The 25,223-nt window shown below is 43.5% G+C and overlaps 1 protein-coding gene across 1 annotated transcript in view; it reads right to left on the bottom strand.

The window, feature by feature from the left end:
• The window catches only part of NR2E1 (nuclear receptor subfamily 2 group E member 1), an 88,216-nt gene extending 71,262 nt beyond the window's left edge, over positions 1-16,954 (bottom strand). Inside the window, exon 1 of the mRNA XM_075923183.1 lies at positions 16,924-16,954. Within this exon, the coding sequence (XP_075779298.1) occupies positions 16,924-16,954 (31 nt within the window). The remainder of the gene's footprint in view (positions 1-16,923) is intronic.
• Between the last annotated feature and the right edge of the window lie 8,269 nt (positions 16,955-25,223).

Here is a 25,223-nt window from a genome sequence, read left to right as displayed (position 1 = left end):
GCAACAATAACCAAGTCAAGCGTAAAAAATGAAAGAGAAATCTCTATTATCACTCACTACATTTCCCAGCGATGTACTGAAAAAATCAGCTCGTTTGTCATTCGAGTCAGACACCCGGAGAAGAATATGGGGTCGTGGTGGGTTGGTAGACTCACACGACGTAAGGAGCAATATTTTAGAGCAAAAGGCCTCTTCATTTGCCAAATCCTCCTCACATCCGCCATAACCATTAAATACAGACTGACTTTATTCTGTATGCGAAGAACAAGGGGGAAAGGAGCCCTGAGCCACAGAGCCAGACAAAAAGTCCAAAGAGCTAGGGCTGGGGAGGCGAGGCAGAAAAAATATGCAAGTTTGTAGCCCTTGCACAGAGCCGTGTGTGTGTGTGTGTGTGTGTGTGTGTGTGTGTGTGTGTGACACAGAGAATGTGTGATGCATATGCTTCAGGAAGAAACTACTGGAGAGGAAGAGTGTGTGCTTACCAAAGAATAGGTGTGTGCGGCAGAAAGGCGACCGATGTGTGTGTGTGTGTGTTTGTGTAACATGTGCCTGAGACACTGTGTGTGACATGCCCGGGAGATTGTGTGTTTTTAAGGGCCACAGAGAAAGAAAACGCGCGGGAGTGAGGCAGTGTGTGTGTAAGGCAGGGGTGGGGACCCTAAGGCCCGGGGGCCGGATCCGGCCCTGATTTTTCTGTGGGTCAGCGGCCCCCGACCCAAAAAGGTTCCCCACTTCTGGTGTAGGTGACCCTGTGCATGGGAGACAGAGTGAGAGGGGTCGGTGCTCAGGGCGCGGCCCTTTCTGCTCCGGATCCCGGCTGGATCTGCGCTAGCCCCCGAGCGCCCTGCGCAGACAGTGCAGCTGGAGGGGGAGCAGAAGGGCTAGAGGGAGCCGAGGAGGGAAAGACAGAGTGAGGGGTGTGAGAGCCCCTGTCCGTTACCCCGCATCGGGCCAGGGCTCCTTCCCCCGCAGTCCGAGCTGGCTGCCACGCCGGCAGGGGAGTGATGCTGTCAGGCAAGGAAGCGGCTTGCTAGAGCTGGAAATCCCTGCCACACGCGCCCCCTTTCCCCTGCCCGCAACCCCCCCCCCCCCCCCCCCGATGAACTCAGTGACTCGGGGTTGTTGGCAGTTTGCGCCGAACACGCCTTATTTCATCCCCCGGCCCTTCCGGGCTGGACTCAGAGTTTTAATCGGACCCCGCGGGGAGTCCGGGGCGCGGCACGCGGGTGACCGGCCAGTGTGGAGCCGGGGCTGCGGGACAAGGGGCTTGTATGTAACCCAAGCCAAGACCCGGAGAAGAGCAGCCTGGGGAGCTGAGCCCCAGCCGGCCAGGGGACATTTCTTCCCCGCGTGGCTGGGATACCAACCCGATCCTCTAGGGAGGGAGACATGGCCCCCGCTCCCACCCCCACTGGAAACCAGGGCAGCGCTGGCGGCTCCGCTGCAAACAAACTCTGGTGCGTCCTCCTCGGTCTTCTCCTCCTGCCTCCGCATGTCCAGTGGCTGAACTCAGACCCCGCCCGCTCCCAGCGAGCTCTGCAGGGCGGACACAAGCCCATTTGCCTTCACCAGCCCGGGCCATTTCCAGCAACAGCAGCCCACCTGCTCCCCCCTCCCCCAGCAAACACGGACCTCCAGCCTCAGCCCCCTTCACTAGCCATTTTTTGCACGCGGTTTATTGATGGCTGATACTGGTGTGTGCGGAGCAGTTTTTATAGTGCTAAGGGACAAGGGAAAGAGGGGAAGAGGACAGGGAAATATCCTGCCTGGAAAACAGATACGGCAAATGTAGCAAGTTGCTAGACCTGGATACTTGACTAATCAAAAAATCAGAGTCGGCTCGCTCTGCTTTGTATTGGCATCTTCCTGGGAGTTGCTAGTACCAGAATCTTTTGTCTAAATCATTATATATGTCCATACGTGCATACGTGTGTAGACATACCCTGGTGTGTACACACACACACACACACACACACACACACACACACACACACACACACCGCACACTCCTATTCGTTCGCATACCTATGCATCTTAAACTGCATTATCTATCTATCTATCTATCTATCTATCTATCTATCTATCTATCTATCTATCTATGAAATTTTATCAGTGTAAAACCTTAGGTCTAGTTTCCAAAAACTACCTGTTAACAATGACTCAAGCTCATCTCACCTGAGGAAGTGGGTTTTGCCCACAAAAGCTTATATATATATATTGTTAGTCTATAAGATGCTACAGGACTACTCGTTTTTAAAGTTAGGGACTAATACTGCTACATCTCTGAGACTGTTAACCACGAGTCTCTTTTTTACTTACTATATTTACTATCTTTTTCTTTCAACAAACACGAGGAATATACTTTTTTTCAAATCTAAATGAAATGAAATAATTATTTGCTTCCCAGGGAACCCTCTCTGGCAGCGCAGTGTTTTCCAGGGCATGGAGGGAATTCACCAGACTGTAGTGTGGGAACGCCAGCAAGTGCATGGGACACGAGTAAGCCTCCGCTCCCTTGATGTCTCCTTTTCAGTCAGGTTAATGTCTGCTAGCGTCGAAGGCTGGGAATGTTTCTAACAGGCTGCCCAGCCCTCTGCTCAGGCCTGCAGCCCAGAGACTGCGTGTTCCTTGACAGATGCGTGCAGGGAACTAGGGACATTTCAAACCGGGCAGTAAGTGAGGCTGAGCACTCGCAGTTTTTAATAGAACGAAATGTTCTCTCCGGAGCTTCCCAGCTATCTGCATATCGTCCGCCCGTCTGTCTGTCTGTCTGTCTGTCTGTCTGTCTGTCTCTCTCTCTCTCTCTCTCTCTCTCTGTCTATCTATCTATCTACAAAACTATAAAACCACTGTCCCTCAGAGCCCCTCAAGCGCACCCAAATAATCGCTGCTTATATGCAACCTTTCCACTATCGTGTCCTGCCCCAGATTTCCATAAAAGTGCGATCTGTGCATCATCTCTCCTCGCTAAGGGGTGCTTGAAGAGCTGGAGACACTCTGCAATCCTAATTAGTGATTTTTGTCCTCTTGTTACTGGGCTCAGCAGCTCATGCAAATGAACTCTTCAGCGCCGGCACCATTACTCCAGCTCCAGAATTAACTGACTCTTATCTTTAATGATATGCCGCTGAACTCCTCCGAGCCCGGCTAGCTTTTTATCTTGATTACTCTAATCAATAAGAAATGATAGAGTAGAATTATAAACTCTATTGGCTTTTAAATGTTGCCGACAAGCCCTCGAGCAGCGCGTCCCTTTCATTGTTATTTATTAAAATGATCTTCAGCTAACAGCGGATGCAAATAGGAAAATGAACAAGGGGAAATTACGCGGAGCTCCCCCCCCTTCCCAAGACCCCCGCTGGTTGTTGGTTTAGGGCTGGGTAGGTGCGAGACGGGGGCGCTTTGAAAGCCAATTGCTCTTTTACTAGGTGCAAGAAAAACAAAACAACAAATTAGGGCAGAAGAGGCTGCCCCTCCCTGCCATCCGATCCCAGCCCAGGTTTTGCCTCCCAGGGCAGGATCGGGCCCCGAACAGCGCAGCGCCTCCGGGAAGCAATGGCCTTTGGAACTGCCCCGTGCTATTTAATGACCGGGCCGGACCCACAGAAGGGCCGGATCCCGCGGTCCTCACTCAGGCAGGCTTCTCTCTTGACTTTTACCGGAGTGGTGTCTGGTGGATGGGCCGCGGCAGGGAACTTCTCCCTCCCTCTGCTGTATGTGCCACCGCCTCTTGGGGCAAAGGCAAACGTCTGATCTGATCTGTCACTAGAAATTAGCGCCCCCGCCCCCGTGACACACAGATACACAGCGCCAGCGACTTTGTTTCAGGGACCTTGGGGGGGGGGGAGGGAGGGAAGCAAGGAGTTTAACCCAAAACATACATACAGCTTGCACATTTTAGTCTTTTCTTACAGCCCCTGAAAGAACATCCCGCGCCCTAAAACTAAGGCACGGGACGGAGTGAATTCCATTTACACGGAAGGTCTGATTCCAAGGCAAACAGAAATGTTAGCATCATTATGGATTTGAGGTCTCACTAGCAAAAGTACGCAATGCAATACAGAAGAGTCGGTCCTTCCGTAACCCACTGGTATTCTCCGAAAAGCACCTTTGTCTCTTCTGGCATACTCTTCTCTTCAGTTTAGGAGTGCGTTGTTTATTCGGATTTGAAATATATCTGAATTGTTAGTTGGTTAAAATGCAAATTCTTAGAGATCACAAATAGAAATTAATAGACATAATTACGCATAGGCAAGTGGAATCCCTCTGAAACGAATTCACGTTAAATAAACACCTTAAGAGAAAGAGATTGAGGTCCAATATTAAAGGATTCCATGGTATTTAAAACTAGGACTGTGCTTGTACGACTCTGTATATATCACCATTTGTAATCACGAATAGGAAAACCGTTATACATTCATATATTTTCAGTCTTTTAACTCCGTCTATTATTATATAAACTTTTACAGCAAATGATTTTTCATATCATTGCAATTATCTTTCATACATGTCTTTATATCATTCTGTGTTAAATACAAGAGTATTCTCATGCATATACTTATTAAAAGACGAAAAAGAGTTAAAAGGCTAAAGAAGAGTTTGTTAGAAAAATTTTAAAAATTACATGCCCAACAAAATATTGTTGGGATATTGGTCTTTCTTTCTTTCTTTCTTTCTTTCTTTCTTTCTTTCTTTCTTTCTTTCTTTCTTTCTTTCTTTCTTTCTTTCTTTCTTTCTTTCTTTCTTTCTTTCTTTCTTTCTTTCTTTCTTTCTATTTTCGTAATTGGTTCATAACAGAAGAGTCTGCAGGGCATGATAACAAAGTAGTCGTAGGCACGAAGACAGAAGTTGTGTACAAAGATAGACTCTTTTATGGGGGAAGGGCTGAATGCTGCAAAAAACATGTCAAATCGCTGTTCTTAGTAACACGCTAGTTATTAGGAATGATGACTAAACCCCCGGTATTATTCCGGACTGTAAGTTATCAAGAGCCCACTAATTTCACATTAAAACCCATTGACTGCAACGGCGTGATTGAAGGGTTTTTAACAATTAACATAATCAGAAAATGAGCGGAGATAATTTTTATTCAACTCATTACTTTTTAATCATGTATTTCTTTTAATTAATATCTTCTCTGGGAAAATAACTGCACGGCGAGTCGGAGCGCCCGGCCGGGCAGTGCGAGGCAAGTGAAAGTGACATGTAAACAAGTTCACCGCAGCAGGGCCAATGGCATCCGGAGCCAGGCTGCGGCGGGGCCGCGCAGAGGGGAAGAGCCACACAAGCGCTAGTCCCCCAAAGTCACAATCTTGTTTTGAAACGCAACCGCTGTCGAAACGCGTTGAATTCCGGTGAGAGTGTGTGTGTGTGTGTGTGTCTGTCTGTGTGTGTGTGTCTGTCTGTGTGTGTGTGTGTGTGTTGGACCTTAGGGACTTAGATCAGGGCTGCCTCCGGGGCTCGACACACCGCGACCGGTTTCGGGGGAGGTAGATCACATCTCTAAGGAGCTTGTCTGAACACTGGAGCCACAGCAGCCGGGAGAAAAAAAAGAAGCAAAGTCGACCCCTGGTGGAAGAGCCTGGCAATAGGCATATGCCCTGCACAACAAATAAAGAAGTTCTAGCGAAACTCCCCAAGGAGCATCATTCACCCGGCGGGGGAAGAGGGGCATTTGTCACAGATTCACCTACAGGCCAAAAGCCTGACCCTGCGCCCTTTGGGAAAGAGAGGTGCCGAGCCTGTGGATGACATGCTGGTGTCATTTCACTCCTCTTTATTGCCTGAACGGATTGCATGGGGAGAACAGGGGGGCATAGAGTAACTGGGGCAGCAGCAGCAAAGGGATGTATGTGGGCGTTCAGGTTAATTCGATCCTTTAGGGATTTAAATACCCAAGCCCATGACATGTCTGAATAATGTAACGCTGTGGTTACACATGTGTAATAAAGACTCCGTGTTAGGGCCTGTCATAGCCTAAAGATGGGGGTTCAGTCTAGGGGCGCCTGTGATTTGAAGGGGGGGAGGCTTAGATGTTAGCCATGGCTGCAGGTGTAATCAGGGCAGGGGCGCCCAGTGGACGCTTCTCATGCTGAGCTGTAATTCAGCATTCAAGTTCAAGGCTGATTCATACCGAGCTCCACTGGGACAGAGATCGCAGTGAGATGAAATGACTGACGGACTGTCCTTCCCCCAGGCAGTTCACCCACTGTATGCGTGTTCCACGGAGCTCAGTGACTTGCATGTATCACCTGCTTTATGTTTATCCTATTGCTCACGCCATGCTCCCCTTCATCTTCTGTTCCCGCTCTCATTACCACAAACCAGCTCAGACTCCTTCGCCCCTCCTCCTTGCCTTCTCTCAGCAGCCACAAGAAGATCATGACATGTTAACCTCATCTTGAACGTTTCAGCAGTCCCTCTAGCTCCTGTGCTGATACAGGTTGAATTTCCCACTGGCATGGGGGTGTAATTTGCGGCACTTCTTTGTAAAACCCTTGCTTGTCGCTGAAAGCTTCTTGGGCTTGTGATGAAGACAGAGAGCGCCCTGGATGAATGGCAGGAAGCTTACAAACTAAAGCTCACAACTTTGAAGGGTTTCTTGTTCTCCAGATTTCACAGCTTTGATTAAAATGTTTACTGCAGTTCTTCTTCAACCGGCTTTAGACTGGGCCCAGAAGCTGACGGGTATTAATGAAGTACAAGTCAAAAATATTTGTGTCTATGCATGCTAGAATGATAGGACACAGCAAAGCTTAAAAATCCCTTTCCCAAAGATTTCTTTATGGTTCTGTGTCAGAAAGGCAGGATCAATTTACAGCATGGACTAAAGGAGCAGAAATTCTATAGAGGTCATAAGGGACAGTACTTCAAAAAAGTTTGGTTGGATTAATACGGGGCAGGGATGTAAGAGGTTTTTTTTTGTGTGCTCATGTTAAAGGAACTCAGACTGCAGGCAAAATTCCCACTTGAACACAATGAAAGTTTTGTCACTTTAAGAAATTGGGGATTGGGACCAGTGATAGTCATTAATTCTAAAATCAATGACAGCAAGAAGGAACATTTTTCTTTTTTTTTCTTTCTTTCTTGAGGCAGGAGAGGAAAGGAGAACAATATCTTGTTTTCCATCTCATCTCATTAATCAAAGATTCTACAACGTTAGACCAAATCTTTTCATGTTTGTCTTTAAGTCTGGCTTCTCTAAATCATTACCAGTTCTTTAGCTGCCAGGTTAGCCAAGTCACTGTGCCAAATTTCTGCTCCTGGAAGCAGTTTGCTCTTCCATCAAAACACTACAAGCTGTTTTGCTATGAGCACTGCTTCAGAGATCCATGCTTTCCATGAGACGGACAGTTTACAAGATGATGGGATGTATCCCAAAACAGTGCTGGGAAGTAATTTTTAATATAAACCTGTTATATTAAGCCTCCTACCTATTTCCAGACAAGGGATCGTATCCTGGGAGAATTCCAAAACAAATGAGCCAGTATGGTTCTGGAAGCTTCCACGCACTGTAGCGACGTCAGATTTAAGAGTTTAACTCAGGTGTGGGGAATTTGAGGCCCGGTGGCTGGATGCAGCCCCTAACTTGCCTGGATCTGGCCTCTGAGGCTGAGGGCTCCCCTCCTAGCATTGGGAAGCCAGTGCTCATTGAGTGACTGGAGTACACAAAATATACTAGCCTAGGCCCCACTAGACTCTGGTGTGCAAGGGGAAAGTGGGGAGTGTCTTTCTCCTTCTCAGTCAGGGGCCATGTCAGTGAGGGTTTGGGGTGGCGTTTTTTTTGGCTTCTCACTTGTGTGTGTCCCCTGATTGATTTTTCCATGCTGCTGACCCAAAAAAAGTTCCTCACCCCTGGTTTAACTGTTAGATGCTGCTAAAATTCTATACAAACAAAGAAGAAAAGGAAATCAGTGTTTATCCTACAAATACCTGCAATGGTTACTTGTATCTTAGAGCTTGCTTATATGGAGCAGTAATGCAGACTATTGGAATGTGATTTCTAGAGTGCTTTTAAAGTGTGAAGTACTAATTTGTTCACATAGCCCTTGCTGGTGTGCACTAAATGTACTCTAGTGTGCTTTAATGAACTACAGCTTGAAACAGTGCTCCTTTAATCACTACCCATAGATTACTCATTATAGTATACATTACATCAACAAAAATTCTGGAATCTATCGAGCAGCTAGTACATTGTGATAAAATATGTCCTTCAAGAGATGCTTAAGCTGCAGATAATGACATGGATGCTGGACCAGGTAGGCTACATGGTTACTGAAGAGTTTGGAATGACAGGACCCGATCCTCTGAGATCAGACGAGAAACTCAGATGATTCCCTTCCCCAGCCACTCTCTTTGTTGATTTTCCATAATGAGTTGCCTCAATGTACAGAATCAATGTCTGAGAAGGGATAGAGTTTAAAGTTGCTAGCCAAACTGGCCCTGTTTGCCTGTTAGACAATATTATAGGGGACATGCATGTGTATGGATTTGCCATCTGCCCAAATCTTCCACTACCTGGGCTCCAGTGGGCTCTAGGTTAATTCTGACCAGACCTGCACTGCTATCTCATGATATTAAACACCTGAGTACTCATGAATGTTATTTTAAAATACAAGAAGAATATATATTTAAATGAGGGCTTGATCCTGAGAGGTGCTGAGTGCCATCCACATGCAGTGACATTCCATTGATTCCATTGACTCTCAATATTACTCCAACCTTCAATTTTGTCATTTTGCAGACAAATTTTATGTAGCACATCTAGGATCCTCAGTATTGTGTACCTCTGATACAACATGAAATCAAGTCACGTCATATTTGTTTGCTGTCTATTTGTGATGCGTGTGCATTGTATACTCTTCCCCAAACATTTTAGTTAAATGCTATATGAGTTGACAATTGCTGGGCAGATCAGAAGATACAAATACACAAAATCAAGTAAGACTATTAAAACCGAATGTTTAGAATAGCACAGCTGTCTAATTTATCCTTTAGGCCTAAATCTGCATTCATTACCCAGGCAAAACTCCCAATGGATCAGATACTGAAATGCTTTCTTCACAACAGTAATATTTACTTAAATGAGTAGTCTCATGGAACTAGCCAATTGGACTGCTCATTTGAATAAGGATTACTCCCATGTGTGAGAGTTTGCCCAATGATTGGAATGGAAATATTCCCTGGGTAGTCTAGATAATCGTTAATTTGAACAGGTGTTTTTATAATTCATCTGTGCACAGAAAAGGTAAAACAAAGATTTTATGTTCAGAATTTAAAATTGGGAATGATTTGTTTTAAGAGCTGGTGCAGTGTTGAAACATATATTTATGGCTAAAGAAAGAGAAAGAGAAAAAATAAAAATATATAGTACCCATAATTCTATCCCATTAGGAAACACTGCTTTGATTCATTAATTGTGTTGCCTAATACATGTGTCTTCTTGAAATGTGATCAGTGAATTTAAGGCTTTACCAAACAATATGGCATCAAAATGATGCCACTGCTATTATTTTTAATTTTTTATCCTCTACGTACAATCATTTTTTGTCTCTAGAATACTATTTTTTGGCTCACACAAAGCACAAGGGAAGCCATCTGCCAGTCAATATGATATTTATACCCCTCTGAATCAAATCCTGCTTACCTTAATTCATGCAAATAGTTACACCGAAGCTAACAGAAGTACTTACATGAACAAGATAAACAAATTTGGCCCCTAGAGGCAAACAACACTAGAACAATGTTTGTAAAATATGCTGTAATGTTAAATAGCACTTAGCACCTTTCATTCAAGTATCTCAAAGCTCCAAAGAAACATTAATTAATCATCCCAAACAACACTCCTGTGAGTTGGGAAGTATTAGTAACCCATTTCACAAATCATGTAACTAGGCTACACAACAGTTAGTGGTAGAGATAAGGTCCAGATTCACACAGGGGAGACAGTAGCAGAGGGAGGAATGGAACAATATCCCTATCCACTGATCTAACCACCACAGCACATTTCCCCTTTCCTCTGGAACCCCTTGCTTTAATTCTGGGGACCTCAAATTTTCAGATCAGTGTAGAGACTGAGTTCCTCAGTGCAGTTGATTCTACTAGAATAATGGATCCCTAGGGTCTGAGTTGACCCTCATTGAAATAATCCAGCATTCTTTAAAGAAAGCTCTTCTGTTATTGTTTTCCTTGTTAAGGGAGAACATCTCCTAATTAGCAGGAGGGTGGCAGAAAGCTGTCAGAGAAGACCAGTATTAGCAAAGAGACCACTTTGTGTTCTTGAGATAGCATAAAAGGAAGCCCTGGTTCAGAGCTAAGGAAAGTAAAGAAGCGGCAGATGGTGATATGCTAGAAGATTAAGAAGTAGAGGTATCTCTAATAACTAGCAATCTGGAGACATTTGTCAAATTCTTCTCTCTTCACTCATGCATGTAAACTGCCTGATGATAAATGGAATTGGGAGGGAAATAAGGAGAAAAAGATGTTAATTTCCTTGGGTATGTCTACACTACAGAGAAGATTGAAACTACCTCAGTCGATCTTCCGGGGTTTGAATTAGCCGGTCTAGTGAAGACACACTAATTCAAACTGAGAGGGGCGCTCCGGTCTATGCTGGTAGTCCTGCTTCTACGAGGAGTAAGGGAAGTCAAAGGGAGAGTGTGCTCCCTTCAACTCCCTGCAATGTGGACAGCACCAAAATTTGAATTAAGATACTTCGACTTCCGCTACGCAATTAACGTAACTGAAGTTGCATATCTTAATTCAAACTTTTCCCGTAGTGTAGATATACCCCTTCTGTGAGACTGTGTAAGGAAGGTGATCTAGACTAGACTTCCTCTGGGGATTAAAGCTAAGAACACATTATTATTTTCCCCCTTCACATTCTCAATTTCTCTTTTATGGATGAGGCTCCTAAAGCTTACAACCAGTTTAAAGTACAATGCCCCAATGTCTGTAGTATTCATGTGAATTTGTTGCTACTTTACAAATGAAAGTCCAGATTCTTCCCTGATATACATCTGGTACTGTCCATGGAGTGATTGTTAGGGAATATTCTGTGTTTCTGGAGAACAGCCAGACTCTGAGCATCACTGTTAACAAAGATAAGTAGGGATTGTCTGTTACAAAAAGTGCAACATAGAAAATCATATTTCAGTTACACCAGGACAAATATAAAATATAAGTTGAGATTCTGCTCTCCCTGAGACCGGATCAAAAGTCTCTTGAAGTTAGCAGGGAAGATTCCCATTGACTTCAAGAGACTATGGATCAGTCTTGTATACCTATGAAATCTCACTGATGTTTGATGAAGACAAACACAGAAACTGGCTCTGAACTACCTGTTCATAGGATTTGCAGAATTCAATGCTTATTTTCAATATTTCTGGGGGATGCTATCAGCAGTTATTTTAAAGAATGTTTTCTATTTTTATTGATTTAGATGTTCACATTTGTGGGAAAGTATGGGGGGCAAACAACAGTGGTCAGGCAATTAACTAATGATGGTAAATGCTGAGATTCAAAAAGGGAAAACTTTGTAACTGTTAAAACACAAATTGTCAACATCACATGTAAAAATATACAAATAAATACTCTTAAATCAAGTCAAGTATGTTCTCAAGCAGCATTTTTATTACTTTGACTATCTGTTCATTTAGTTTATTACTGATGGAAACATTTTGTGGTGGTTTGTGTGCATATGGTGAAATTAGTATTGACCCACATTTACTGAATAAAATCAAATCCTTCCCAGTCTAACTATACAAGAAGATATAGCTATTAATTTTTATATCCTAGTCAGTAAATCTCAGTTTCTTATATTAACAAATATGCCTTTTGGAGGTGGCAACACATATGTTAAATATATAGGTATTAGAAGATTTACCAGGCATTGCTTGGATCCTTAACTCAAGTAATTTTTGCTTTTTGGAAAATAAAATGAAAATGTACATGCTTCATTTATATCATTGCACTGGGGTGAGACTGGGGATGAGAGATTCAGTGTGCAGGCTGCCCCAGGGAGCAAGGACTACCCCAGTCCTCTCTCTCTGCAGCAACTTGCGGCCAGGTGGGAAGTAGAGATGTTAGACAGCATGTAATTGAATAGTTAGGTAACCACATGAAATCTTAGCAGTTACATGACAATTGCATAGTGTCCGGGGGTGGAGCTGACAACCAGTGTGTTCCAGCCCCACTCCTGGGGAGCCCCATGCCACCCCCATGCTGGGGTGGCAGGTGGAAGTTTAAAAACCAGCTCCCTGTGCAGACTGGCTCCTGCCTGCTGCCCCACGCTGCTGTCTCCATGTGAGATGGCAGCAGCTCCTCTCCATGGAGGATCCAAGTTCCCTGCAGACAGGGGCTGCTCTGCTGCAGCTTCCCCTGCCCCTCCGCCTCTGTAGGAAGCAGCAAAGGTGGGGCGGGAGGGTGCCAGGAGTTGGCCCGCATGCAGAGATGGCTTGAAAGCCAGCTCCCTATGGGCATCAGCTCCTGCCTTTCCCCTCTTGCTGCCTCTGCTACAGAGGCAACAAGGGTGGAGGGATGCATGTAGTCAACAGGATTAACCAATAAGCCCAGGCTTATCGGTGAATCGTGTAGTTGTCTACACATTGACATCCTTAGTGAAAGTGCCTCTGCCTGGCTGCTGCAGCCTCAGTAGGCACAGCCAAGGGGGATGCATGTCCCCTGAGCAGGGCAGGTCCAGGTTTGTTTGTCTCCTGCATTTCTCAGACAGTGAGTAATACAGCAAACTGTGCACTTTCCCCTTGCTCCCTGACAAACTGGAAGAGCCAGCAGTGTTCCCATATGAATTGGGGAGGCTTCAACTCCCCCAAAGGATTCCTGGGGTGGGGGGAGAGGCTTGGGACTGGTGCAGTCCTGCATGGGGGTGGGAGTGGGATGCCTCCAGAAAGCCCCTATCACCTGTCTGGCGATTCTGTCTCTTTTCTGCATTGTTTTATGAGAAGCAATTCCATTCCAGGCACATCCCATTTTCTTGGCACAATCAAACCCTTACCTTGTTTTAAGTGATAATAAGGACAAGATGCATACCAAATTTGGTGGTACGAACTCTTATCGTGTAGGATTAATTTTTGAACAAACAGACAAATTCACAAACAGACAGACACATAAACTCTCTCCACAAAAGCTCATGATTCTATATATTGTTGTTAGTCTCTACGCCCTGGTCTACACTAGGGAGTTATTTTAAAATCAGTTATTTTAAAATAATAGCTCCCAAAATAACTTCAAAATAGCGTGACCTCACTACAGGGAAGCCTTGAAATTAGTCCAAGGCAGGCTCCCTTAATGTGGACTTGCTACCTCGACTTAGAGCTCCAGGAAACACAGGGGAGTAATTACTTTGAATGACTCTGGGGAGTAGTTATTTCGAGGTAGTGGAGCATCTACATTACTGCTATTTTGAAATAACTATTTTGAAATAAGCATTAATCCTCATGACAAATATAAGTTGTTATTATTATGAAATAACCAGCCCCTTATTTTGAATTAATGTGCTTAGCAGTGTGGATGCTCTGCTTGTTATTTCGAAATAAGGGGAGTTATTTCGAAATAACTTCCTCCTGTGAACCAGAGCTAAGATGCCACAGGACTCCTCATTCTTCAACATATACAGGATATAGAGATGAAAATGGAGTTACCCAACCGACCTCAGAGAAACAGCATAATGTGGCCCAGAACAGACTTCTGAACATAGATAGCTATCCACCCAATGTGAATATTTTAATGCTTGTTAATAACCATGTACCTTTAACATCACTGATGTCGATCAAGAAGTAGTGTTATGTATGATAATTTTGCTATTATGCGGTTTTTAATGTTTGTGTTATTTTTTCAGCGTTCTTACTTTTAAGAGGCTTTTTTACATATTTTTCTTTTTTCAATATGTTAGCTATTTTATAAGGATCATCCTGTTTTTCTCTCATGAAAAGTACTCAGTTTAACAGCTCTTCTTTCATTTCATATGGCACAAATAAGATTTAATTAGAAACATATGAGTAAAAGAAATTGAGAGCTACCCAAGACCCCTAAACAAAATGTTGCACCATTAAATTACTCAGATGTAGCATTTCCCCACCTCAAAAGAGAAAAATGTAAACTTATTTCAGGATGGAGCTTTTCAGTATAACATGATTGCTTATTAACAATGAACCATTTCTTAGTCATGCTTAAAAAAATCTTGTTTCTAAAGAAAAAAAAACCTGACAGGTGCATTAAAATGGCATTTTATTGCATGTAATTCACAAACAATACTATGTGCAAACATTTAAGGGTGAGGAGAGGATTACATGGATCCATCTATGCTTCCTCTTTCCATAACAATCATTTATAGTTTTATAAAGAAGCAAGTCTGAAACACAGTTATTATTTTTTCTGGAATTGTGGGTGCAGTGCATAGAAGGATTAGATGGAGATTTTTTTGCCAAGCTGAAAGTTTATTGTCTATAGCTGTGGGTGCAAGTGTTAAGTGTGAGATCCTATCTCACTTTAGGTCTGAGGTAGGGAACCTTTTTTGGGTCAGAGACCACTGACCCACAGAAAAATCAGTCATGAGAAGTAAAAAACAAAACAAAACAAAACCCAAAAAACCCCCAAACACCTCTCACTGATGTGGCTCCAGCCTGAGAAGGAGAAAGACACTCCCCACATTTCCCTCACACACCAGAGGCTGGGGGCCTAGGCTAGTAGATTTTGTGTGCTCCAGCCCTGCAGGGAGACAGCGAGGGGATGGAATGCCAGCACCAGCTCCCAGCCTTGGGGGTCAAATCCAGTCCCTGGGCCTTAGGTTCCCCACCCCGCTTTAGGTCCATCCTCAATGGCAGCAAGGCTTGAATGGTTTGGATAGTTTCTCCTGGTTTGGTTGAAGACAGGTGACTATACTTCAAGGAGTTCACTTTTGGGGCTTCTGGCAATGGGGTAGTTTAGTATCTTGCCAGAGAATTTTGGGGAATTATGCCTGTGAGTTACGGGGAGGATATTTTATTTTTTATGAGGCAATTGGTAGCATGTGTTGGGAAGCTGGTGGTATGTTGGGCATGTGAATGGGCTGTTTAACAGCTTTTGTAGCCTGCTTTGGTAAGCTCTTATCTTAGAAGCCAGCTCAGCTGCCTATACTGGCGAGTTTGGGGGTGGCAGGGAAGTTGTAAAAGGAAAATAAAGGCATGGGAGGAGACTGAAATCAGTGGTGAGGGTTTAGGCTCCTTGATCCCTATGGTAGTGGGCAGGATAGATCTGGAGAGGAAAAAAGCACATGTGGGGCATAAACTAGTGCAGAGATGTTAAATTTTGTAAGATGTTGGCAGGGTTTTCCTGGAACACCCCCACATTGTTAGCAGGTGCCAATTCTGCTGGGAAAGGAAACGGTGGGTTCAGCTGATTCTCTCTGATTTAGGAACCCAAAGGAAATATGAATGGCTCTTTGAGGAGAAAGGATTTACATTGTGGGCTGATTAGTCTTGAGGGAAGTACCTTGGGAGCAGCTAATGCAGGAAAGAGACTTTCCTGGAATCTGTGTTATCTTACTGTTATTGGAGCCGAACACTGAGAGAGGGTGAGTTCAGAGTCTCCAGCGTGGGTGCCTTATGTTTTGGATCAGGTTGGGAAAATCACCCACTCACAAAATGTTTGCCATTTCATTGACCAAATTAAACAAGCTGAAGTTCAGGTTAACTTGGCTATTGAGGCATCATGAACTCAGATTAAAAATAATTAATTGTACCTTGTTTTATTTGGTCATTTAAATGATTAATCTTTTTTGTAACCTGTATGTATCACCTTTCATGTGCAACTATTTCATTTCAGGGTGTGATTATCCAGATCATAGAATCATAGAATCACAGAGCTCATGTTAAGCAAAATTTGAACAGGAAACCTTCAAGGAGATCCCAGCCTGCTGCAGAAGTGATGATGATCGTGCGTAGGGGGCTCTCTTTTATTAAGCCTGTGCTGAACCAATACCCCAAGAGGGGGTAGGGCACATTGTGCCACTCAGGCTATGTCTACACTACAAGGCTTTTGCGCAAAAATGATTGTTTTTGCACAAAAACTGGTGGCGCGTCCACACCTCAAGCACATTTTTGCGTCAGAAAAAAAAATACAGAAAATCAATAGGAAAGAGGGCTTTTGCCGGTAGAGTTATTCCTTTCCCCACAAGGAATAACTCCTTTTTGAGCTACAGCTCTTGCACAAAAAGGCATGTGTGGATAGTCCACAGAGGTTTCTGCGCAAAAAGAGCCTATCAGAAAAAGTACAGGTAATTCTGTTAATGGCAATCAGAGCTTTCTTGCACAAGAGTGTCCATGCAGTGTGGACCCTCTCTTGTGCAAAAGCACATTGCTTTTGCAATTCGCTTTTGAGGTGTGGACGTGCTTTTGCACAAGAAGTTTTTGCGGAAGATCTCTTCCGCAAAGAGCTTCTTGAGCAAAAACCCTGCAGTCTAGACAAAGCCTCAGTGGTGCCATCTTTGGAAGAAGGCAAACTTCAGCTTTTGATTACTTGTGGGCATTAACATTCTCCTGGTACTTTTCTCAAGAGGAGAAGCATAAGTATAGTGTCCCAAGGACTCTCAATGAAATTCCCATTAGGGCAGGGTGATTCCCTCCTGCCAACCTAATCTGCATTTTCCATTGGCAATGGTATTTTTTTATGATATGCCATGAACCTTTGTGTAGTTCTGTGTGCACTATTCACCAATAGCTGTGTTTCACCACTCAGGTGTTTGCACCTCAGTGAAGAGTTAGTGTTTCCTACATAGCCAAATCTTGCTTTGTTGCTAATTAACTAAGAAGCATCTGAAAAAAGGATTTGGTGTATGGTTTGTAAGTCCTTTGGTAAAGTTGACTTTGGCCTCCTTCAGGATGAAAGCCATTATATAAATCTGAGCTCATTAGCATTTATGTAACTTACCTGCTTTTCCAACTTGGATGTTTTTGCTCATGTTTAATGTTTTGGATTACATATACTTCAGATTCTTGTATGAAGCATGTTAATTTAGTGAGGAGAATTTAATTTTCCTTGTCACATTTATAGAAAAACAACAAGAACCCATAGGATTTTTGCCTACAGACTCCATAAGCCAGCCAGGTTAGATATGTTAACTAGATGACATTGTGACATTGGTTGAAAATTGCTAGGCATGGATTAAATTAGCCACAAGAGGGTGCCAAAATTGGTTCTTTGAATTAAAGTAATGGAAACATATAGGATTGTAACAGTTAAGAGACAGAAGTAGATTTTATGTGCTCCAGACCCACAGGGGAAATAGCAGGGGATAGGGGAGTTGGAAAGCCAGAGCCAGCTCCCTGATACTGAGGGGGAGCCCCGACCCTCAGGGATTGGATCCAGGCAAGCTTTAGGTTCCCCACTCCTGATCTAGATTATCCCTGATAGATGTGTATCTAACCTGCTCTTAAATATCTCCAATGATGGAGATTCCACAACCTCCCTAGGCAATTTATTCCAGCGCTTACCCAAAATAAGAGTTATCAGAAGTGGGGTTTGAACTCACATGGCTATGCACCTATTAGAGCTTAAATCCAACACCCTAACCACGCAACCATCCTGATGCAGAAGCCCAGTCTCCCCTACAACACAGCTAAACTCTTTTCTGTCCTTGCTGCTAAATACTTTTCTGCAAGCTTTGATCAACCCATTGAAAATTAGAAGAAAGCATGATGAAAAAAGGGAATTGCAATTATTAGTGCCCACCATACCTCCACCAGTAAATAGTACTGTAGTTTACCTTAGCATTAAGTTGTTTTGTGTTACATTGCTGAGCCTGATCTTGGGGAGGTGGGAAGGTTAGCAGAAGTTCAGTCCTGCCTATGTGTGCTGGAGTTAGTACTTACAGTGTTCCAGCAAATCTCTGTGATTCTGCAAGGGGCAAAGGAGTATTACAGCTGGTGGCAGCACCTTCAAGATGGCAAAACCACCATTGCCTGAAAATAAATCTACTGGACATACAGATGAATATGGAACGTGTGAGTACTTGACAGACGTTGAACTGTTGCTCCCTGTGATGAGTGGACTAATGAGAGAGAAGCACAATGCCTAGCAGTATTTCTGAAAGGTGAAGTCAATGCCTTTTACCAGGAGCTTCCAGTGTGACTCATGAGCCTTATCAATATTAACACAAACACTTATTATTGCTACAAGGGGAGAGGGGTATTAGCTCTTCTGAAATAGAGGCAAGAATGGCAAAATAGAAAGTAGCAGGAAGAGATCCCCTGCATAATTATTTGTGTGCACTGCAGAGATTGCTCCTTAGGGCTTTCCAGGTGCTACCCCGCTGCGGGAGGACTCAAATGAAGCAGAACTTGTTGCATTGAATCTGCAGCTGGCAATGAAGATTGGAGTCTATGCCCACTGGAAAGTCATGAGAGAATCCTGAGTGGGAAGTCAGTCTATAAACAGTTTAACAGGGGAACTTCATAAACTTTGTTGAAAGAAGAGAATGTGCTGGATAAACCTATGGACCAGCTTTACAGAGGTCAAGATATTGAAAAAAATTGGTGTTTGTTTAAAGGTATCAGATGTTAATTCTCAGGCCCTCAGTGACTCTATACCAGATGCAGCCCTCTGAGGGTATGTCTACTCTGTTCCCTTAGCTCAAAAAAAGCTACACAATTTGCGCTATGCAAATGGTGTGGCTTATTTTGAGTTAATTTCAAAATAACTTATTTCATAATGCAGTGCTGTCTACACAGTGCCGAATTTCAAAATAACTTGTTATTCTGAAATGCCCCTTAACCCTTGTGGAACAGAAGTTACCGGGACATGAGAATAAGCTGCAAGTTATTTCAAAATCTATTTCAAAATAACCGGCTGCTTCAATAGACGGGGAATAGCTATTTTGGGATATTTCTGGTATCCCAAAATAGCTCCACAGTATAGACGTGCCCTTAGAGAAGATTGCTAGGAAAGTGGCTAAAAAATTGGAGGGTGCCCAGATTAAAGCTTTTCACAGGCATTCTGTGGGTCAGATGATAGAGACTATTTTCCAAGTAGATCCAAAGTGATGTTTGCAGGTGATGAGGAGACAAAGGTGGAATTACTCAAGCAGAGAGAAACCATGTAAAGAGAAACTAAAGTTCCTGAGCAATATAGCCACCATCAGCAACTATTAGAATAACTCATGTGAAGAGCTGCACAGTATCTTTTACTATGAGTCTGGAAACAACAATGAAGGGGAAACCACAATGTTGTTGGACTCAGGATCCAAAATAAGTCTGATCCCTGGAGAGCAGCCAATGTATAAAAGGGGAAGTAAATTTGTACTTTAGGAGTTAAATTGGTGACTGTTAATCATCAGCCATGGAGATAATAGGAGAAATCCAGCTTCCACTGAACTTGGGGGTCTCTGCATACTAAATAGACTTCTGCTGGGATGGCCAATATTTCTAGTGCTATTGTATCAGGAGTAGATTTCATCCAACGACATCACAAGAATTCCTAGAGTGTTAAAAGAACACACCGGTCCCTGGGCAATATTAAGGTACCTTTGCCTTGTGCAGGAAGGAAGAAATGTGGACCATAGTCAACAACTTTTGTAGGCTTAGAAATGCCCCTACAGGATGATGGAGAGGACCTGCCCCCGGAGATGGCTTGGCATAAAGTTCTGGTGAAGCCATGTCACCCTACAATAATCCTAAGGGTAAAGGAACCTGGAGGCCTGGTTGAAGCTACTAATAACCGATCAGGATTGCTGTTTGAGAGAACTGTTTCAAGATGGGCTGAAGTATGAGTTCTGAGAGAAATTTATGTGATTGACCAGGAAGTGCAATTAAGTGAAAGATCAGCCCCTGGGGACAGTGTCCAGTGTAGCTGATGTCTCAAAGCCTCTTTTCCTGCGTTAGCTGTCAAGGAGGACAAACACTCTCAAGGGAGAGGCACAGCTCCTTTAGGAGAAATGACCCAGCTTAGTAACCTCTGGGAGTTCATACAAAGTAACTTGAAAGGCTCACAACCAGAAAGTTCAGCTGGAATTCAGTATGGGTGGGTGGTGTATGATACCTCAAAGTAGGTGTGGGGACACTCACTGAAGGATAAAAGGACTGTGACAGTTACAGAAGCGTTGTTGATTGGTCTACTGCATTGATCAGGGGAAGGAATCCGAATAGTTCCAGATAACCAAGGTGAGGACCAATGTCACCCACCCTGTGAATAGTGAGGGAGTGGAAAAGTAAACTGCCCCTTTGGTTCTGGGCTTAGAATCTTGATCAGTGAAGACCAGCAAGACTGGGATATGAAGACACCTTTTGTCAACTTTGTCACCAGCCAGCACTCAGCTACTCGTTACTCTCCTTATAAGATTATTTTTTACTCTGTACATCCATGCTTCCCTGGAACTTGATGTTCAGGTACCAAGAACTGGCAAGGCACCTGCATCTACACATGTGAGAGGCAGGGTTGAGTATCATATCAGTGACCTCCAGACAGCAGTCAAGAGGTGGCAGAATAGAACAGCCAGACGCAAGTATGTCACCTAACAGCCAGGAAAAAGAATTGTGTGCCCATCCAGGAAGACAGGAAGATGTGATTATGCAACTGGAAAAGCAGCCTGTAAAAAATCCTAAACTTATTCCTTTTTAGAGAGGATCTTACAAGGTAGCTAAGCCAAACAACTTAACCTTGCTTATATAAAAAAGCAAGAGCTTACTTCTTTATATTGCATCACAGATTGGTGTATCTATTAAATGAAAGATTGGGAAAGACAAACACAGAGGATGCCCAACCATCATTCCAAAGGGAATGCAGAAGAAAATGTGGAGGTTCCTGTGACTTTTGGGGAGAACAATTCCTTGGAAACTCAACATCCTGAAGTCTTCAACAGTCTGTCCACCATGGATAGTCCTAGTCTGGTAGACAAGAACTTTGTACTGAGTGATAATCTACATCCAATTGAGTGATGTGTCCATGACCAAATAAAGGATTTGAGTGGGCAGTTGAACAGAGAAGACTGTGTGGGTGACAGATTACCCAGATTCCTAGGAGTTATTGCTTTGCAAATTGTATTCAACTACAGCTGTGGGTGAGTACTGGAAAGCTATAATGATTAGCACAGACAGCACCTCCACCAATAGTTTATGCTGTACCTTTATCTTAGTTTAAATTGTTGTCTTGTATATTATGTTATTGTATCTGATTTGTTGGGGTTAGCAGGAAGATTAGTCCTGCCTGTCTGAGTAATAATTGGTACTTTGCAGTGTTCCAATAAATCCCTGTGTTTCTATAAGCAAGTATTATTGAAGCTATGAATTATAGGACTGAATGCTTGTATAAATCAGGAGTAAGACCACTGAAGTTAATAGCAATAGAGAGTACAAGAAATAGCATGAGATGAGAATCAGATTCATGGAATGCACATTGTCACCTCTGGTTCATATCAACAGCTACACAAATTCTGCAGAATCAGAGTTTATATATATATATATATGTTTAGTTATGTTTCTCTGTAATATGGACATGTATTAAACTACTCTTTGTATGTATTTTTGGAATAATGAAGTCTATTTAAAAGCACAAAACTTAAAACATTTGGTATTGTCAGTGCAGCCCCGTACCCGCAATGAGGGGTATGATTGCTTTACTATGCGGAGGAGTTACTTCAGCGACACTTCAGTAGGAAGTCAATGGTTCCACTCTCATCAGTAAGGTGATTTGTTCTGGCTAAACGGTAACAGTATTTGCGCCAGCTTTTTAGCTATGGTAAATGCTCATTTATACTGGCATAAAATTTGGCCCATGTTTTTTTTTTTTCAAATTTGTCTTCCAGTCACTACCATGATTTAATCTGGAGAAGCGAGATCATTTCTAGTTTTGCTTTATAATTTATTCCATTTCTAATATTAAGAAAAACAAGAAACTGTTCAGCTGCTCAATAATAACACTTTCTTTGATCTCAGAAACCATTAGTCTGCTTTGTATTCTGCCATAGACTAAAGCATCATGGTTGGAATTATTTTACAATTTTTCCCAATCCAAACAGCTTCTGTTCAGAAATATTTCTAAAGAGAATTTTAAATTTTGATAAGAATATCCCTTCGTTTTAGTTAGTCTTAGTGGAAGTGGGCAAACCTGTCTCTTACTTGTAACTTTGAATATAGCTAAATCTGTGGATGTCATAACAACACAGCAGTTCCTTCCTAACAAGCATGTAATTCATTAGAAGGGACAACATTAGGGAGCAAGACAATCACAATGACATGAAGGGTTAGGCTTGCTTCTTTCTGTGAACAAAGTGGCGGGTTGGATTCCTGGTGCTGCTTATCAGGTTTGTAAGTGGGATAATTTAACAACTAAAGAGGGGTTGTTCTCCAGAATAACACATTGGTGAGAAAAATGAGAAAAAGTAAAGACTGGGTTGTGGTGGTGCGTCAGGGTCCCCCGCCTCCTGCACTCCCATAGTGGCACGAACAGACTCCACCAGCCAGTAGAATAGAGGGAGTTTATTGCTTCTCCAGGATACAGCACAGCACAGATGTAATCTGGTTACAGGAACTGGGGCTAGGAGGCCTCCGTGCCCCCCCTTGAGATGGGGGGTGGCTGGGCCCTACAATCCCATCCCCCTCCCTAGCTCCTTCTCCCCTGCTTCCCAGACAGAAACTAAAAGACTGTCCCTTCCAGCCCTGCCCCCCAGCCAGGGGCGGCATTCCACCGTCCTTTGTTCCTCTCCCTGGGAGCTAACTGGTCGAACAGGTTACCTCCCTGTCCCATCAGCTACTCTGCTGGGCTGTGGTACAGACAGTAACCAGTGGGGGTCACCCACAGCCCCAGCCTAGCAACCAGCAAGGTACCAACACTACGTCACATGGGTATACTGAATCTATGTAAAGGAAAATCACGATTCTTGGGGGAAATGCCATTCTGGTTGTGATGACTCTCATTATGCACTCCATTGTGTGTATGCATACTGCTGCCCTCTATTGGATGGCATATGTCAGACTTGATCAGTTCTTTTTACTATCCACATCCATTGATTTGTTCCCTAGTCTGTTATAATGTGCATTATGGCAACACATAGGAGCAGAACCAAGACCAGGGCTCCAGTGTGTGAGGTTGTTCAAATGCATAGTAAGACAATCATTGTCCCAAATGCTTTGTTGACAAGATAAAGGGTGGGAAAAGAACAGAGATGAAGTGACTAGAACAGGGCTACTCAACACGCGGCCCTGTTTGTTTGCGGCCTGCGGTGCAGTTTGGATTTATGCTGGGCTCAACACGTGGCCCATGGTGGGAGCCAAAACAAAAAAGTAGTCAATATAATATGTTGATATGCGTTTTAGTAGTTAAATTCCTGGACTGCCATTGCTTTTAAAAGTGCTGTCATATGGGTGGAAATCAGGTAAATACTGCATTTTATTAATATCAGTAGAACTGACTTAAATGGGGCCTGTGTGTTGTGTAGTCTTGCTTTAATCTTTGTATTCATGCCCTTCAATGTGAAAGAAGCTATTTGCATATATTTGCATATATATTTGCATGTATATGCAACCACACTTAAGTTGCGGCCCTCGGCATGTGCTGTATTATTGTGGCCCCCAGGGCTTCCAAAGTTGAGTAGTCCTAGACTGGGGCAAATGTACACAACAGGCATGGTACAGACAGTAATTGAACCAAGATCTCGATTCTCAGTCCAATGCCAGTATGTGTTAATGACACTTAGAAGCTAAGAGGTTCTTTTTAACTATTCTTTGTAAATTGAAATAAAACATTGATTGAAGGCTGCATTTAGGCTCAGAATATGTCATACGTTATCGCTAGCTCACTGACAAAAATACATTGTCACTTCTTTATAGCTTTTAATCTATGGCACTCATCCCCATCGTGTCTGATATGCGAGGCTGGATTAAGATATAGGAACAAAAGGTCATAGGGCCTCAGCTCCTGGGGTCATGTGATTACAGCAGACTTTCCATTTTCAGTTTTAAAAAAAGTGAAATTCCTAGCCTTTGTGATTGTGAAGAGAAGCTTGAAACCATGAACTGAGTGTAACCAATGTCTGCCTGAGTCTGCAGACAATCTGGAACAAAAGCTCTGAGAGAAGGAGCTGTTCATGCCTTTCCTTCAGTGAGGTGTTAATCTGAAAACACATTGCTCTGTAGGGCTCTGTCCACACCACCCTCGCAAGGACTGTAGATATGACAGTGGGGGAAGAGTGCAGCCATGGATCTGGCCCCTCCACTGAAGCAGATACACACTGGCCACAGAAATTAGGTTTTGGTCTGTTTTTGGTTTCCATTCCTCAACCATTCAAAAAGAATGTCTAGGAAGAGACACCAACTGCTGATGCCACCTGAGGCTAAGGTGCGTGCTGCAAGAGAAAGGAAATTTTTGGATTAATGAGAGAGGGAGAAGGTTGCCAGTAGAATCTGCTATCTCACATACTTCTGAGCTGTCCCCATCATTGGCTAGTCAGGGCTGCCATTAAGCAAGGAGGCAAGAAACACATGTTCAGGAGCTATTTAAGACTAGGTCTACATGGGGAATGTGCCTTGTTTCCAGCAATTAATAGTCAACCATTGATTTAGCTGCATCACTGCAAACCCTACAAGTAAAGGCAAGGAAATCTGCCACTTGCAATTCAGGCCTGGTCTACACTGCAAAGTTAGGATGATGTAAGTTGCTTTGGCATTAACCTGTTTGTGAATGTGGCTACACTGTACCCAGCCAAAATAAGGGTACATCTAAACTACATGGCTCCGTCGATGGAGCCATGTAGATTAGTTTACTTGAAAAAGGGAAATGAAGCGGTGATTTAAATAATCGCTGCTTCATTTAAATCAAAACGGCCTCTGTACTGTGCTGATCAGCTGTTTGTCGGCACAGCACGGCAGTCTAGACGGGGATCTGCCGACCCCAGATCCCTTTGTCAGCAGATCCTTTATGTCCAAGGATCTGCCAACGAAGGGTTCTGGGGTCGGCAGATTCCCGGCTAGACTGCTGCGCTGTGCCAACAAGCAGCTGATCGGCACAGCGCGGCGGCCGTTTTGATTTAAATGAAGCGGCGATTATTTAAATCGCCGCTTCATTTCCCTTTGTCATCTTGCCTCATCTACATGGCTCCGTCGACAGAGCCATGTAGTCTAGACACACACTAGGTGTCCCATTGTGGCAATAGAGGAAAGTCATCTCCCCAAACAGCATTGAATTATTGACCTACAGGATGAGTGTCTGTCTACACAGTCTGAGTGTAGATACTGTGGCTA

The sequence above is a fragment of the Pelodiscus sinensis genome, chromosome 3 (assembly GCF_049634645.1).
Source record: "Pelodiscus sinensis isolate JC-2024 chromosome 3, ASM4963464v1, whole genome shotgun sequence".
NCBI classification, from domain to species: domain Eukaryota; kingdom Metazoa; phylum Chordata; order Testudines; family Trionychidae; genus Pelodiscus; species Pelodiscus sinensis.
This window is presented reverse-complemented; position numbering and strand designations above follow the sequence as displayed.